General features: G+C 44.2%; 1 protein-coding gene across 1 annotated transcript in view; it reads left to right on the top strand.

The window, feature by feature from the left end:
• The window catches only part of LOC111961271 (rab GTPase-activating protein 1), a 135,593-nt gene that overhangs the window by 114,339 nt on the left and 3,027 nt on the right, over positions 1-18,227 (top strand). The window contains 6 exon segments of the mRNA XM_070440596.1: positions 3,079-3,171; positions 3,774-3,884; positions 4,108-4,212; positions 4,863-4,946; positions 12,399-12,470; positions 17,226-17,423. Coding sequence (XP_070296697.1) covers positions 3,079-3,171; positions 3,774-3,884; positions 4,108-4,212; positions 4,863-4,946; positions 12,399-12,470; positions 17,226-17,423 — 663 coding nt within the window.

Raw genomic sequence — 18,227 nt, 5'->3', positions numbered from 1 at the left:
CCTCCCTCACACCCTCCCTCAGGGTGTCACAAATTCTGTCAGAGTTCAGCCCAGAGCACTCCTCTCCCCCTCTACCAGCCTAAACCACCCTGCTCTGCCCCACACTTCTCTCTGTACAAACCACTTTACAGAAGCAGGTAGCCAGATATGACTGTGCTATTATTCCATTCTTTAGGCTTGAGAGAGTTTGCATAGCTCAAGCTAAACCAGCTGTTTTCTTCCAGTGATCTGCTGTGGCTTTAGTAAGAGGGAGAGGCCTATTACTATAGTGACCACACTCAGTATTTAGCACAGCCACTGTTTACAGGCAGTACACACCCACACACATACTTTGCATAGTGCATACACAGTGAAACACACACACACACACACACAGCCTCAAACATGTACACACACACACACACACACACACACACACACACACACACACACACACACACACACACACACACACACACACACACACACACACACACACACACACACACACACACACACAGCGGAGGAGAGAGGGCACACCGGGGTCATACTGCTTTCCCCTCTCACTCACTGACTGCATAGGTTGACATTTTTGGCCTTTTAAAGGGGCAATCAGCAGTTGTCACATCCATTTTTGGTTCTTGAAGAATATAACCTGTAAATGCCTCATAAGCTGAGTAACTGACGTACCCCATCAGAACCCACAATATAAGATTGTTGTACTCCAATGTTTGTGAACAAAACAAACAAACAAACACCGTATAGCCTCAAAAACATGGTTAAAACTATCATTTTGGTCAGTCCCGACATTCATAGCGTTGTCTATGAATTTGCGAGCGATTGCTTATCTCCAGCCCAAACCCTCAGCTTTTTACCAAAACAGTGGCGGGGACTACACTGTTGTTTCAACTGCTGTTTGGCCCTTTTAAGTTGATCATGTGTACGTGGTACAGTATGCTAATTTCCGTCGAGCTTTGTATAATGATCACATACGCAAAGAAAGTGACGGCCACCCTCGTGTGCACGCAGTTATTTTATCTGCACAATTCTGTAAAAATAGCCTGATGGACATTTCTGGGGCTGCTGTGTCGAATCGAGTAAGTGACAATACTCTCACCATGTCATAGGGTGTGTCAGTGACCCCGGTGAGTAGAGTTCTGTTCTGTTGTTGTTCAGTCAGCAGAGATGTGCTGTGTTGTCAGTGACACGACCCAGTGTTTCTCTTCTGCTCGGATGGTTGCTCTGACAACAGCTGTCAGACTGGGACAGATTGGGGATCTGACTAGATGGGGCACTTCCTGCCCTCAACACTCTAACTTTCTCACACTGGGTCCGGTCTGGCTCAACCTCACTGTGCAACGTATGCATGTACACTCTCTCTCTCTCACTCACACACTCACCCACTCTCACTTGAAGATACAAAAGGCTAGCATTCAAACTCATGTAGGCCGCGCTGTTCTAGAACGTAACCAGTAGCTACTAAGCACTCATAGCATAGCAGGTGTGTCAGTAGTGTAGTGAAGCCAGTGTATCCTGAATAGCTGAATCTGCAGTCATCACTGGGACCATTATGGACCTGCTCCTCCACAACAGACCTGGTTCTGTACTGTGGGTCGTAGCCGGAGGAAACCGCAGCCGGCTAAATAGACCTCATTTACAACGAGCTGCCTGCTGGAGAAAGAGCATACAGTATTTATGCCCCTACATGCTGATTACAACATGCTGAGTGTGCTTTGAGAAACTGCTGCTCTTTGTACAAGGGCAGCAGTGGAGGGAAGTGAAAGGCTGGGCTTTTGAAAGAGCTGTTGATAATCACACAGACAGATGCATGGTTGTTCATGGTTATTATTGAAGTACTGTACATGCAGCATAACCAATGAGTAACTCGTTCTTGACAAATATGCAGGTTTGTTTTATCAGTAAATTCCTATTTAGTCTGATGCTTTAAGCACACTGTTTGATGAAATAATTAAGACACACAAGTGACCAACGTGCCATTGGAACAAATGAGTGATGGTTGCTGATAATGGGCCTATGTAGATATTTCCAGTTACAATAGTAATTTACAACATGTCTACACTGTATGTCTGATCAATTTTATGTTATTTTATTGGACAAAAAATTAGCTTTTCTTTCAAAAACAAGGACATTTATAAGTGACCCCAAACTTTTGAACAGTAGTGTGTAGGGGCGGCAGGTAGCCTAGTGGTTAGAGCGTTGGACTAGTAACTGAAAGGTTGCTGGATCGAATCCCCAAGCTGACAAGGTAAACATCTGTCGTTCTGCCCCTGAACAAGGCAGTTCCTAGGCCGTCATTGAAAATAAGAATTTGTTCTTAACTGACTTGCCTAGTTAAATAAAGGTAAAATAAAAATAAAGTGTGTATGGATGATTTATAAAGCCAGGCATATTTTACAGTTAGGCTATTTATTATAAACCTAATTAAGTTGCCGTTTCCTCTCTCCTCACTTTTCTTAGACAATTAAGGCAAGTGCTGTTTTCTCCTCTCCTAACTCTCCTGCTACCTCCGCCGCATTGTTCTCAACACAAATATGCGGGTTAACTTTGCTATTATGCACGTAGCAACATGGTCTAGGAAAAGGCGCCAATTCAGCAGCGCACTGTTTCAGAACCGTGGACAGCCCATTTGTTATAAAATATCATTTTTATTAGTGTTGCACCATTCTTAAGTAATATAACCATATACAATTTCAGTAGCACATGTCTTAGTGATGTGCTGCCACCCCCCCGGCTTCCACAATGTATTAGTCCACTCAGACAGGTGCGAATCAGACAGGTGTCTTGTACACCATGAAATTAAGATTTTTTGGGGGGGGGGGGGCTGCTGAATTAAAGAAATCTCGGTTGACCAAACAATCGACCAGTCGACTAAATGGGGTCGGCTCTAATCGAGTATTTATCTTGTTATGGTCAGAACACACCTGACTAGTACTGCCAGCAGAGACACCCTGTTGCCTAGAGCTGTAACCAGGCTATGGGGAGCCCTCGCAACACTCCCGATTCCCTCACCCTTACCCCCTTGTCGTGTACTGTAGACCTACTGTAGATGTGGTCCAGTAACAGTCCCTGTCTCTACAGATCAGTCAGAAGAAGCTGAAGAAGTATGAGAAGGAGTACCACACCATGAGAGAGCAGCAGGAGCAGCAGGAAGCTCCCATTGAGAGATACGAGGTACTATGCATGTTTCCACTTGAGTCATTTAGCAGACGCTCTTATCCAGAGCGGGTTACAGTTGGTGCATTCATCTGAAGATCGCTGGGTGGGGCAGCCACATATCACAGGGATAGAAAGTACATTTGTCCTCAAAGTAGCTATCGGTAGAGTCACACAGCATTGGAGTGAAGGAGTTGAGTTAGTCTCTTAAGTGGACTGTGCACACAAACATCTACTTGTGCACAGCCTCATTATCCATTACATAGTTGTAATGCCAGGAATGTCTGGAGGGGAGTTTGTGTACGGCAGCCAGGTCAATTTTTAATCAAGGCTTATTCTCAAAGGTTGTTATTTACAAGCGTAGTTAAACATTATATATGTCACGAGTTGAGAGAAACAGGAAGAAGATCGGAGGATCTTCAATAGTGCAGCCCGGCAACAGGCTACTGTCTTCTCTCTCTCACTATTCTCTACTCTTTCCACTCACTCACTCTCTCTTTCCTTTCTCCACTCTCTCTCACTCTCGTCTCCTCTCCCAATCTTTCCACTTGTTCCTCTCACGCTCTCCTTCACCTACCCACTCCTACTTTCCTCCTCTGTCCTCTCCTCCTGTCCTGTAGAGGGAGAACCGTCGTCTCCAGGAGGCTAACATGCGKCTGGAGCAGGAGAATGATGACCTGGCCCATGAACTGGTCAGCAGCAAGATCGCCCTGCGCAAGGACCTGGACAACGTAAGGCGGACGCATCATTCCAAAATTCCGTTTCTTAGACTTGTGCGAGTGTGTAAACGTGGGCGTGCATGTGTGTGTGGTGCGCTCGCACGTTTTCTGTTATCCAAAACCCATTTAGCTGTCAAGTCCATTTTTTACTCCCGATAGGTTTGTTGTTGTCATTTGGTATTAGCTATTGTCAGTTGACCTTGTCACTGTATCCATGTGTGCAACTGTCCCTCAGGCTGAGGAGAAAGCAGACGCTCTGAACAAGGAGCTGTTGATGACCAAACAGAAGCTGGTGGATTCGGAGGACGAGAAGAGGCGACTAGAGGAGGAGTCTGCGCAGGTCTGGCTCTGTTTGTCTCTTTGTCCGTTTGTCTGTTCATCTGGCTGGCTGTTTCTGTCTGAAAATAATATTGCTGTCTTGGAAGGACAATAGAAGTTCACTGACAATGGAATTGAATGTGTTGGATTGATCGATAACTCATTATTTTGAAGTGAACTGCCATTGTCCTCCGGAGAGTTGCTGAATATTTTTGTTCATCGTCAGGTTCCTTTTCTGCTCGCGCACCTTGGTGGGAAAGCAGTGTTCTTTCTCTCTTTTGGGCCGTCTCTTTAAGACAGGGGGATGGTGGGCTCCCCCATGTACTGTGGCTGTGGTGTGTGTTCCCAAGGACATGACTTATCGTCTAGCACAGGGCCTACTGTATTTCTCACTTACGTGTACAACGGTCTCAGGGGGCATCTGCCATTGCCACTGTCCTTTGCTGACGTCCTCTTGATGACTACATCTTTTCTACTCCTTGTGTGTGTGTGTGTGTGTGTGTGTGTGTGTACTACTCCTTGAGTGTGTCACTACTGTACGCACTTTACAGGCCCAAGGACAGTTGACCCCTGTCCTGACTGAGACGAAGTCCTTATATTCTAGGTTAGAGGTGAAGTTATTCATTGTGCATGTGATATCAAGTCGACGTGCGTGTGCCTGTCTGTCTACAGCTGAAAGAGATGTGTAGACGGGAGCTGGACAAATCAGAGTCTGAGATAAAGAAGAACGGTTCCATCATAGGAGAGTACAAACAGGTACGGTTGACTATTGTATTCTCTCCATTCTGTATTTAATCAAATTTCATTCAAATGTATTTATAAAGCCCTTTTTACATCAGCAGATGTCCCAAAGTGCTATGCAGAAACCCAGCCTGGTGTTACATGGCCATTAAGGCCAGATCGTTCTTCAAGATGTTCATAGATGACCAGCAGGGTCAAATAATAATCACAGTGGTTGTAGAGGGTGCAACAGGTCAGTACCTCGGGAGTAGCCAAGCATTCAGAGGTCGAGACAGCAGGTGCGGTAGAGAGAGAGAGTCGAAAACAGCAGGTCCGGAACAAAGTAGCTCGTCCGGTGAACAGGTCAGGGTTTCATAGCCGCAGGCAGAGCAGTTGAAACTGGAGTAGCAGCACGACCAGGTGGACTGGGGACAGCCAGGAGTCCTCAGGCCAGGTTGTCCTGAGGCACGACCTTCGGGCTCAGGTCCTCCGGGAGGGGAGGGAGAGAGTGAATATTAGAGAGAGCATTCTTAAATTCACACAGGTAAGACAGGACAATTACACCAGATATAACAGACTGACCCTAGCCCCCGACACATAGACTATTGCACCATAGATACTGGAGGCTGAGACAGGGGTGGGTCAGGGGACACTGTGGCTCCATTCGATACCCCCGGATAGGGCCAACCAGGCAGGATATAACCCCCACCCACTTTGCCAAAGCACAGCCCCCACACCACTAGAGGGATATCAACAGACCACCAAATTACTACCCTGAGACAAGGCTGAGTATAGCCCACGAAGATCTCCTTCACCGTACGAGCACGAGGGGGCACAAAACCGGACAGGAAGGTCACGTCTGTGACTCAACCCACTCAAGTGATGCACCCCTCCTAGGGACGGCATGGAAAAGCACTAGTAAGCCATTGACTCAGCACCTGTAATAGGGTCATTCCATAAAAATTGAGCTCTCTAAGAGAAAGCCCTGCCTCCAGCTGTTTGCTTAGAAATTCCAGGGACAATTAGGAGGCCTGCGTCTTGTGACTGTATCGTATGTGTAGATATGTACGTCAGGACCAAATCGGAGAGATGGGTAGGAGCAAGCCCACGTAATGCTTTCTAGGTTAGCATATAATCAGGCCTAGCCTTAACAGGAAGCCAGTGTAGAGAGGATAGCACATATGATAAATTGTTTTGGTTCTAGTCAAGATTCTAGCAGCCGTGTTTAGCACTAACTGAAGTTTATTTAGTGCTTTATCCGGGTAGCCGGAGAGTACAGCATTGCAGTGGTCTAATCTAGAAGTGACAAAATCACGGATTAGCTTTTCTGCATACTTTTTTGAAAAGTTTCAGATTTTTGCAATGTTACGAAGATGGGAAAAAGCTGTCCTTGAAATATTATTGATATGTTTGTCAAAAGAGAGATCAGGGTCCAGAGTAACGCCGAGATCTTTCACAGTTTTATTTGAGACGACTGTACAACCATCAAGATTAATTGTCAGATGAATTTGTTTCTTGGGACCTAGAACTAGCATCTCTGTTTTGTCCGAGTTTAAAAGTAAAACATTTGCCGCCATCCACTTCCTTATGTCTGAAACACAGGCTTCCAGGGTAGGCAATTTTGGTGATTCAACATGTTTCATCGACGTGTATAGTTGTGTGTCGTCCACATAGCAGTGAAAGTTGACATTGTGTTTCTGAATGACATCACCATGTGGTAGAATATATAGTGAAAACAATAGTGGTCCTAAAAGAGAACCTTGAGGAACGCCGAAACGTACAATTGATTTGTCAGAGGACAAACCATCCACAGAGACGAACTGATATCTTCCCAACAGATAAGATCTAAACCAGGCTAGAACTTGTCCATGTAGACCAATTAGGGTTTCTAATCGTCAAAATAATGTGGTGATCGATGGCGTCAAAAGCAGCACTAAGGTCTAGGAGCACAAGGACAGATGCAGAGCCTCGGTCTGACGCCATTAAAAGTTCATTTTCCACATCACGAGGGCAGTCTCAGTGCTATGATGGGGTCTAAAACCAGACTGAAGCATTTCGTATACATTATTTCTCTTCGGGAAGGCAGTGAGTTGCTGTGCAACAGCTTTTTCTAAATTTCTTGAGAGGAATGGGAGATTCAATATTGGCCGATTTTTAGTTTTTAACATTTTACGGGTCAAGGTTGGGCTTTTTCAAGAGAGGCTTTATTACTGCCACCTTTTAGTGAGTTTGGTACTCATCCGGTGGATAGGGAGCCATGTATTATGTTCAACATAGGAGGGCCAAGCATAGGAAGTAGATCTTTCCGTAGTTTAGTTGGAATGGGTTCCAGTATGCAGCTTGACGGTTTAAAGGCCATGACTATTTTCATGAATGTGTCAAGAGATACAGGATTACAAAAACTGGAGTGTCTCCATTGATCCTAGATCCTGACAGAAATATGCAGGTTTTATTTTTTCCCCATTCTGTATTCTCTCCATTCTGTATTCTCCGCATTCTGTATTTTCTCCTCTGATGGCAACATCCTATTTATTAGTTTATTTGTCAGGGACCATGTAAAACATGCCATTGCACCTGATTTAAATTAAATAAATTCAAATTTTAATCTGGGCAGAAAACAAACAGTAATACATCAATACAATATAACACACAATTAATACATACAGTGGGGAGAACAAGTATTTGATACACTGCCGATTTTGCAGGTTTTCCTACTTACAAAGCATGTAGAGGTCTGTAATTTTTATCATAGGTACACTTCAACTGTGAGAGACGGAATCTAAAACAAAAATCCAGAAAATCACATTGTATGATTTTTAAGTAATTAATTTGCATTTTATTGCATGACATAAGTATTTGATACATCAGAAAAGCAGAACTTAATATTTGGTAAGAAAACCTTTGTTTGCAATTACAGAGATCATACGTTTCCTGTAGTTCTTGACTAGGTTTGCACACACTGCAGCAGGGATTTTGGCCCACTCCTCCCTACAGATCTTCTCCAGATCCTTCAGGTTTCGGGGCTGTCGCTGGGCAATACGGACTTTCAGCTCCCTCCAAAGATTTTCTATTGGGTTCAGGTCTGGAGACTGGCTAGGCCACTCCAGGACCTTGAGATGCTTCTTACGGAGCCACTCCTTAGTTGCCATGGCTGTGTGCTTCGTGTCGTTGTCATGCTGGAAGACCCAGCCACGACCCATCTTCAATGCCTTTACTGAGGGAAGGAGGTTGTTGGCCAAGATCTCGCGATACATGGCCCCATCCATCCTCCCCTCAATACGGTGCAGTCGTCCTGTTCCCCTTTGCAGAAAAGCATCCCCAAAGAATGATGTTTCCACTCCATGCTTCACGGTTGGGATGGTGTTCTTGGGGTTGTACTCATACTTTCTTCTTCCTCCAAACACGGAGGGTGGAGTTAGACCAAAAAGCTCTATTTTTTTCTCATCAGACCACATGACCTTCTTCCCATTCCTCCTCTGGATCATCCAGATGGTCATTGGCAAACTTCAGACAGGCCTGGACATGCACTGGCTTAAGCAGGGGGACCTTGCGTGCGCTGCAGGATTTTAATCCATGAGGCGTAGTGTGTTTACTAATGGTTTTCTTTGAGACTGTGGTCCCAGCTCTCTTCAGGTCATTGACCAGGTCCTGCCGTGTAGTTCTGGGCTGATCCTCACCTTCCTCATGATCATTGATGCCCCACGAGGTGAAATCTTGCATGGAGCCCCGAACCGAGGGTGATTGACCGTCATCTTGAACTTCTTCCATTTTCTAATAATTGCGCCAACAGTTGTTTCCTTCTCACCAAGCTGCTTGCCTATTGTCCTGTAGCCCATCCCAGCCTTGTGCAGGTCTACAATTTATCCCTGATGTCCTTACACAGCTCTCTGGTGTTGGCCATTGTGGAGAGGTTGGAATCTGTTTGATTGTGTGTGGACAGGTGTCTTTTATACAGGTAACGAGTTCAAACAGGTGCAGTTAATACAGGTAATGAGTGGAGAACAGGAGGGCTTCTTAAAGAAAAACTAACAGGTCTGTGAGAGCCGGAATTCTTACTGGTGGTAGGTGATCAAATACTTATGTCATGCAATAAAATGCAAATTAATTATTTAAAAATCATACAATGTGATTTTCTGGATTTTTGTTTTAGATTCCGTCTCTCACAGTTGAAGTGTACCTATGATAAAAATTACAGACCTCTACATGCTTTGTAAGTAGGAAAACCTGCAAAATCGGCAGTGTATCAAATACTTGTTCTCCCCACTGTATGTATTGAACAAAAAATATAAACGCAACAATTTCAACGATTTTACTGAGTTACAGTTCATATAAGGAAATCAGTCAATTTAAATAAATAAATTAGGCCCTAATCTATGGATTTCACAAGACTGGGAATACACATATGCATCTGTTGGTCACAGATTCCTTAAAAAAATGTATGTGTCTGGATCAGAAAACCATTCAGTATCTGGTGTAACCACCATTTGAATCAAGCTGCACGACACATCTCCTTCCCATAGAGTTGATCAGGCTGTTGATTGTTGCCTGTGGAATGTTGTCCCACTCCTCTTCAATGACGGTGCGAACACGCTGTCGTACACATCACCATGGGGCACTCTGTTCACAACGTTGACATCAGCAAACCTCTCGCCAACACAATGCCATACACGAGGTCTGCGGTTGTGAGGCCGGTCGGCCGTGCTGCCAAATTCTCTAAAGCGATGTTGGAGGTGGCTTATGCTAGAGAAATTAACATTCAATTTTTTGGCAACACCTCTGGTGGACATTCCGGCAGTCAGCAGGCCAATTTCAAGGTCCCACAAAACTAGAGACATTTGTGGCATTGTGTTGTGTGACAAAACTGCACATTTTAGAGCGGCTTTTTTTTATTGTCCTCAGCACAAGGTGCACCTGTGTAATGATCATGCGGTTTAATCAGCTTCTTGATATGCCACACCTGTAAGGTGGATGGATTATCTTGGCAGAAGAGAAATGCTCACTAACAGGGATGTAAACAAATGTGTGTCCAACAATTGAGTTTTTTTTTTCTTCAGGTTTGCCTTGATGCTAGCCAAGGTACTGCACACTCTCACACTGGTTGGCAGGTTATTCTATTATCTAGACGCTCTGATTGAAGAAATTCGATGGACCTGGACTGAGTTGAGCAGTCCCCTTCTGTTATCCACTTATCCACAGTTTATTTTGTAATCAGTAAAACCAATTATCTACAGTGGCAAGAAAAAATATGTGAACCCTTTGGAATTAATTGGATTTCTGCATAAATTAGTCATAGAATTTGATCTGATCTTCGTCTTAGTCAGAAGACCTATATAAACCTTGAATTGCTGATACTATTTAAGGAAAATGTTTATACGTGTTAAATGTTTATGCTTAGCTCACATAAGATCATTTAAAAGTATGTAAGGTGTATGTAATAGACTACATGTGGCAAAAACTAATATAGACATTAATAAATGCATGTCTTCCAAAATAGGTTTTACAATGATGGGGGAATGCCAAGATGGCTGCACGGTGGCTTCAACACAGTCCTCTAGTTGATATATAAATCGTTGAGTAAAACTCATCCTATCCATATGTTTAATTCCTCAACACAAACTTCAATTGACATAACCAAAGCTAGAATACACAACACTGAGGGCATAAAAGGTACGGAGGGCCAACAGAAATAGTGTCACTATTTTAAAAACAGATGTAGCTACCTTTTGACAGGAATCTAAAAATATGAATAGGAAATAGAAAATGACAGAAAATGATCAAATTGATGGTAGCGGCTCCGCCGGCTGCGATGTGCCAGTTGAAAGCATCTCTTCGGATCAGAAAGCAGAAAAACGGTGAGGGGATGTGGTTCTTTAAAAATAGTTTCTCTCTGGTCCCCATTGCGGTGCTGAGAGGCCGTTTTAATATGCCTCCTAACAGTGTGATGTATGGTAGAGTGTGGTAATAGGTTCCTGTGAACTGATCTGGGACCAGCAGTAGGCTGGAGATTACACACATCAGGAATAGCAGGCTGACAGACTGAGACAGACAGGTGTGTTGAGGAAAAACTCGTTCCAAGGATCAGGCAGAGCTAATTTTCCAGTTTATCAATGTTTATTCAAGCAATTGCAAGGAATTTAACTCTCCGGATATACCGGGGAGGAACTTGATTATTTTACACAGTCTTTATATACTTATTCTTCACAAAGAGCTGGTTACCTCTCGTAGGGGGAGGTACGCTTACAAAATAGATGAGGTAATAGGCTCCACTTTCTTAGAACAGTACAAACAAGAACAGTTCTCACAGCCTATGATAGAGGAGTGATACGATCTTTAAAGCCTGAACAGAGGAAACAACATTTTCCCCCTGGCTAGGTTAATAGTGCCCTACAAATAAAGAGGAAGTAATGTATCACTCATCCGTGCGGTATGTAAAAGAGGGCACTGGACAGCTGTGGTATTATTCAACGTAAGCATTTTACACAGCATTAGACCGTAACAAAACAATTTTGCTCTGGCAGGTTGGGAACAAGTAGAGCAGGGGAAGAGGTGCAGGCTTTTGTTCTAGCCCAGTACTAACACACCTGATTCCACAATCGAAGCCCTTGCATTGGGTGTGTTCGTACTGAGCTGGACCAAAGCCTGAAAAACCCTCGTTGGCGCAGGGTAGTTAGCGAGTCTGTCTGGCGGAGGCAAGGGTCTTGCCTTAATGATCTAAACCATTTATAACCTGCCCACAACAAAGCCTTAATAATCCCAGAGGTAAAAACCCTGCCCTCCAAATAACCACTACACTCTAAGTGACTGAGACACCGTGTCTCTGTCTCTCTTCTCTCTGATTGGGATCATTCATAACACATTGTTTGTTAATTACTGTAGCTTATGCAGAGTAATGAATTTCTGTTTTTAGTGTTGCCTAATCGCTCCGGCAACCTATTTTAACCATAGCCGTGGCGATGAATCAGGCTTTCTCTAAATTAAGATGTGTGTGGTGTTGCCGCGGTGACAGGGAGGGCGGAGTGGGATAGATGGGATTTCTTGGGTGAAAGGGGGGTGATCAAATGTTCCAGTTAGGATGGTTAATTTCCCATCGATCTCACTGCGTCCACCTCCCTGCGTTAAGGTGGACGCATGGGGTGGGTTGTATTCATAAGGGCACACCGTAGCCAGACATTTTCCAATGGACAATGAGTTGTTTGTTATTAGACAAGTCCAGGTAGTCCCTCCCTGTTTCGGTCAGTTTTCTTCCGTGTGGTGCCTAACGAATACTCCCCCGGTGCAGAGTAGGGCCGGCCGGATGGTTAGGTAATCCTCTAATGACAGGAGTTGTGTAGTTGAGTTGAGTTAATACACTTAACTGTAAGAGGATAGAGCCACAGCCTGCCTGGGATTACACTCACATACAGATGAGGGAGGATTCATGGAAAGGTGTTTGAGATTCACCCTGTGTTCTAACCTCTTGACCTTTGCCCTCTATGTTGACCCCTGTAGATCTGCTCCCAGCTCAGTGAGCGTCTGGAGAAACAGCAGACAGCCAACAAGGGAGAGCTGGAGAAGATCCGGGTGAGACCATGTCACAGGACATCACACAATCACATGACAGACTGCTCAATCACGTGACATAGCGCTGTTTTCAAATGTGCACGCTTTCTTTGTGTGGCTGTGCGTGTGAGTGTAGTTCTCCTTTTTCATTTATTTTCCTTCCGCTTAGCAAGTTAACATTAGCTGCTGAGTGTATTTCGTCTTTATGTATACAGGTTAAAATGTATTTTACAAGAGAGACCATGTATGACAGCCCACGCACGCACCTATCCAAAACCTGTATATGTATGTCAAAAGTTTGGACACACCTACTCATTCAAGGGTTTTTCTTTATTTTTACTATTTTCTACATTATAGAATAATAGTGAAGACATCAAAACTATGAAATAACACATATGGAATCATGTAATAACCAAAAAAGTGTTAAACAAATCAAGATATATTTTAGATTCTTCAAAGTAGCCACCCTTTGCCCTGATGACAGCTTTGCACACTCTTGGCACTCTGTCTACCAGCTTCACCTGGAAGGCTTTTTTTGTGTGTTATTCATACAGCCGGAAAGAACTTCTGGATATCAGAGCAGCGGCATTACGACCAAGAATATGACTTTCCCAAATTGGATCCTTTGTTCGTACCCCCCAGGGCAATTGAACTTATCCCAGAGGCTGCTCCAAGACGCCGCCGACGGAGAAGAGGTATTCGGAGTGGACTTCTAGTCCGACTCAGGAGGCGTGCACACCATCCACCACTTCCAAGTATATTACTCGCTAATATTCAGTTTCTGGACAATAAAGTAGAAGTGCTCAGGACGAGGATCTCATTCCAGAGAGACATCAGTGACTGTAACATACTCTGTTTCATAGAATCATGGCTCTCTCCGGATATACTGTCTCCGTCCATATAGCCAGCTGGGTTCTCAGTACATCGCGCAGACATGAATAAAGAACTCTCCCGGGAAGAAGAAAGGCGGTGGTGTATGTTTCATGATTAAATACTCGTGGTGTGATTGTGATAACGTAAATAAACTCATGTCCATTTGTTCACCCGACCTAGAATACCTCACAATCAAATTCCGACCATATTACCTCCCAAGAGAATTCTCTTTGGTTGTAGTCACAGCCGTGTATATTCCCCCTCAAGCCGATACCACAACGGCCCTCAAGGAGCTACACTGGACTTTGTGCAAACTGGAAACCACACATCCTGAGGTGCATTTATTGTAGCTGGGGATTTTACCAAAGCAAATTTGAGGAAAACGTTACCGAAGTTCGATCAACACATTGACTGTAGTACTCGCGCTGCAAAAACCACTTGATCACTGCTACCCCCCCTTCCAGGATTGCCTACAAGGCCCTCCCCCGCCCTCTCTTCAGCAAATCAGATCACAACTCAATTTTGCTCCTCCCTTCCTATAGGCAGAAACTCAAACAGGAAGGCTTATTCAATGCCTGTCTGACATTGAATTGGAATCCATGCTTCAAGATTGTTTTGATCACCCGGACTGGGATATGTTCCGGGTAGCCTCGGAGAATAACATTGATGTATACACGGACACAGTGACTGAGTTCACCAGAAAGTGTATAGGGGATGTTGTTCCCACTGTGACTATTAAAACCTACCGCAAAACGCAGAAACCGTTGATAGACAGCAGCATTCGTGCAAAAAATGAAAGTGCGAATCACCGCATTTAACCATAGCAAGGTGACTGAGAATATGGTTTAATACAAACAGTGTAGTTATTCCCTCCGTAAGGCAATCAAACAGGCAAAACGTCGGGTACAGAGACAAAGTGGAGTTGCAATTCAACGGCTCAGACACGAGACGTATGTGGCAGGGTCTACAGACAATCACGGACTACAAAGGAAAACCAGCCACAACACGAACACCGACATCTTGCTTCCGGACAAGCTAAAAACCTTTTTCATCCGCTTTGCGAAAAAACACAGTGTCACCGATGCGGCCCACCCCACGGACTGTGGGCTCTCGTTCTCCGTGGCTGACGTAAGTAAGACATTTAAATGTGTTACCCTCGCAAGGCTGCCGGCCCAGACGGCATCCCTAGCTGCGTCCTCCGAGCATGGCAGACCATCTGGCTGGAGTGTTTACGATAATTCAATCTCTCCCTATCCCAGTCTGCTGTCCCCACTTACTTCAAGATGTCCACCATTGCTCCTGTACCCAAGAAAGCAAAGTAACTGAACTCAATGACTATCGCCCCGTAGCACTCACTTCACAATAACCTCTCCCTCAACGTCAACAAAAAAAAAGGAGTTGGATCGTTGGATTCAGGAGAGAGAGTTATGCCCCTATACACATCGACGGGACCGTAGTAGAGAAGGTGAAAAGCTTTAAGTTCCTCGCGTACACATCAACTGAAATCTGAAATGGTCTACCCACACAGACAGTGTGGTGAAGAAGGCGCAACAGCGCCTCTTCAACCTCAGGAGGCCCTCACAAAAAGATCATCAAGAACGTCAACCACCCGAGCCATGGCCTGTCACCCACTACCATCCAGAAGGCAGGGTTCAGTAACAGGTGCATCAAAGCTGGGACCGAGAGACTGAAAAACAGCTTCTATCTCAAGGCCATCAGACTGTTAAATAGCCATCACTAGCCGGGTACCACCCAGTTACTCAACCGAGGCTGCTGCCCCATGTACATAGACATGGAATCACTGGTCACTTTAATAATGTTTACATACTGTACTCCTTTACTCATTTCATATGTATATACTGTATTCTATTCTACTGTATATTAGCCAATGCCACTTCGACATTGCTCGTCCAAATATTTATATATTTCTTAATTCCATTCTTTTACTTTAGAGTTGTGTGTATTGTTGTGAATAGTTAGATACTACTGAACTGTTGGAGCTAGGAACACAAGCATTTCTCTACGCCCGCAATAACATCTTCTAAATATGTGTATGTGACCAATAAGATTTGATTTGATTTAGTAGTGGTTTCTTTGCAGCAATTCGACCATAAAGGCCTGATTCACGCAGTCTCCTCTGAACAGTTGATGTTGAGATGTGTCTGTTACTTGAACTCTGTGAAGCATTTATTTTGGCTGCTATCTGAGGTGCAGTTAACTCTAATGAACTTGTCCTCTGCAGCAGAGGTAACTCTGGGTCTTCCTCTCCTGTGGCGGTCCTCATGAGAGCCAGTTTCATCATAGCCCTTGATGGTTTTTGCGACTGCACTTGAAGAAACTTTCAAAGTTCTTGAAATTTCCCGGGTTGACTGACCTTCATGTCTTAAAGTAATGATGGACTGTCGTTTCTCTTTGCTTATTTGAGCTGTTCTTGCCATAATATGGACTTGGTCTTTTACCAAATAGAGCTATCCTCTGTATACCACCTCGACCTTGTCACAACACAACTGATTGGCTCAAACGCATTAAGAAGGAAAGAAATTCCACACATTAACTTTTAACAAGGCTCACCTGTTAATTGAAATGCATTCCAGTTGACTACCTTATGAAGCTGGTTGAGAGAATGCCAAGAGTGTGCAAAGCTGTCATCAAGGCTCCCGAGTGGCGCAGCAGCCTAAGGCACTGCATCTCAGTGCGAGAGGCGTCACTGCAGACACCCTGGTTTTGAATCCAGGCTGTATCACAACCGGCCGTGATTGGGGGTCCCATAGGGCCACGCACAATTGGCCCAGCGTCGTCCGGGTTTGGCCGGTCTAGGCTGTCATTGTAAATAATAATTTGTTCCTAACTGACTTGCCTAGTTAAATAAAGGTTAAATCAAAATTAAAATCAAAATAAAAGGCTACTTTGAAGAATCTCGAATATTAAAATATATTTTGATTTGTTAAACACTTTTTTTGTTTAATACATGATTCCATGTGTCATTTCACAGTTTTGATGTCTTTACTATTATTCTACAATGTAGAAAATAGTAAAAGTAAAGAAAAACCCTTGAATGAGTAAGTGTGTCCCAACCTCTGACTGGTAGTGTATATGCGTGTATTTCAAATGGACCGGGTTAAAAGCGGAAGTCGAATTTCGGACCTTGTGTTCAATTGACCAATAAAGTGATCTTAATGTATCATGGAATGTAAAATGTATACTATCAGCATGCATAATTATAGCCTAATATTCAAACGTCAGTAGTCCTATATGAGGATTAGGAGATTAGGAGGACAAATAATAAATTTCTATTCCCTTTTGATAACACAGACAGAATAGCCCACTTCTCTGTTTCCCTGTACCTTAGGACTCTGGATTGTGATTTTGGATGATCATGGAGTTGGTATACAGCTTCTCATTTCCAGGCTAGGCGAGGTGGTGGGGTGAGGAGGAGGATGAGAGGGCTCTTGAAACTGCGGAGGACTATATCTCCCGTAAAGGAGAGACCCTCAGCCTGCCTCCTCTTATCACCCTGCTACCTTCCTCACGGCCACATTGCTCATTACTATTGCAGCTGCCTGTACTTACTCAGACAACACACCACACACTGGGGGGAAATGACAGGGGGAATGGGAGGGAGATACCCGTGTGAGCTAGCTGGAGAGTGAGGAAGCCCCCAGTGATGTACTTTTGTAAACTGTGCCTGCCCTTAGATGCTGTGATTTGCATGGTGTATTGTTGTGGTATAACACGGGATAGGCTTAGAAGTCTCGTGGTGTAAGCTGTGCCTGCCTGGTATAACCGGTGTCCTGGTCTCTCCCCTGTACAGGTGAAGGTAGAAAGCTGGGAGAAGTGACTTGCCTCTGTGGTGTAGCCATGTTTTAACCCCTGATCCCGCTCAATGTGGTCTCTCCCCTACAGCTGAAAGTCGAAGGCTGTGAAAAGTGCTCCATCCTGTTCAACAAGGAGGGTCGTCTGAAGGCAATGAGGAAGACGAAGGAGGGCAGCGAGGAGGAGACGGACGAGGAGAAGGAGGCGCTGAAGAACCAGCTCAGAGAGATGGAGCTGGAACTGGCCCAGACCAAACTACAGCTGGTGGAGGCAGAGTGCAAGATACAGGTACGAGGCTCACTTCAAAATGACCCCGATACTTCTGCTTAAATTGTTGTCATCCACACTGTAGCTACCCACGTAGACTAAACTCAGCTGAGATCCTCCATCAGTTCATTTAAATCCTAACAATTCATGATTTCATTACTGAAGGGAATTTGAGGCAATACTGATGATGATACTGTTGTGCCTCATCTCTTACAAAAGCTTTCCAGAACTTGCAAACTGCTTTGTATACTGTTCAACATACCTTGTGTCAATTGAAGCTTATCCTCAATACTGAAAAAACTAAACTAATGGTGTTTTCTAATGCAAGAAATAGACCTCTGAACCTTTCACCTATTACTACCTGTCAGGGCAAGGAGATTGAGGTTGTAACCTCATATAAATATCTTGGAATTCTAATTGATGACGGCCTCTCTTTTAAATTGCATATTCAACAACTTACAAAAAAATTTAAGCTGAAATTGGGATTTTATTTTAGGAATAAGGCCTGTTTTTCTTTTGAAGCCAGAAGGAGGCTAGTATCAGCTACATTTATGCCTTCACTAGACTATGGGGATATTTTATATATGAATGCTTCCGCTCAGTGTTTGAGATCAATTGACACCCTTTACCATGGCACTTTGAGATTTATTTTAAACTGCAAAACCCTTACGCACCACTGCACTTTGTATACCAGGGTTGGCTGGCCTTCTCTAGTCACTCGTAGGCTCAGTCACTGGTATACTTTTATTTACAAAGCCATTTTGGGTGTACTACCTCTTTATTTGGGCATTTTTATTGTTCAGAAATGTGGTGGGTACTCTCTTC

This window comes from Salvelinus sp. IW2-2015, linkage group LG4q.1:29 (genome assembly GCF_002910315.2).
Source record: "Salvelinus sp. IW2-2015 linkage group LG4q.1:29, ASM291031v2, whole genome shotgun sequence".
Classification (NCBI taxonomy): domain Eukaryota; kingdom Metazoa; phylum Chordata; class Actinopteri; order Salmoniformes; family Salmonidae; genus Salvelinus; species Salvelinus sp. IW2-2015.
The sequence above is the reverse complement of the archived record's forward strand: the minus strand, read 5'-3'. Positions and strand labels throughout refer to the sequence as shown.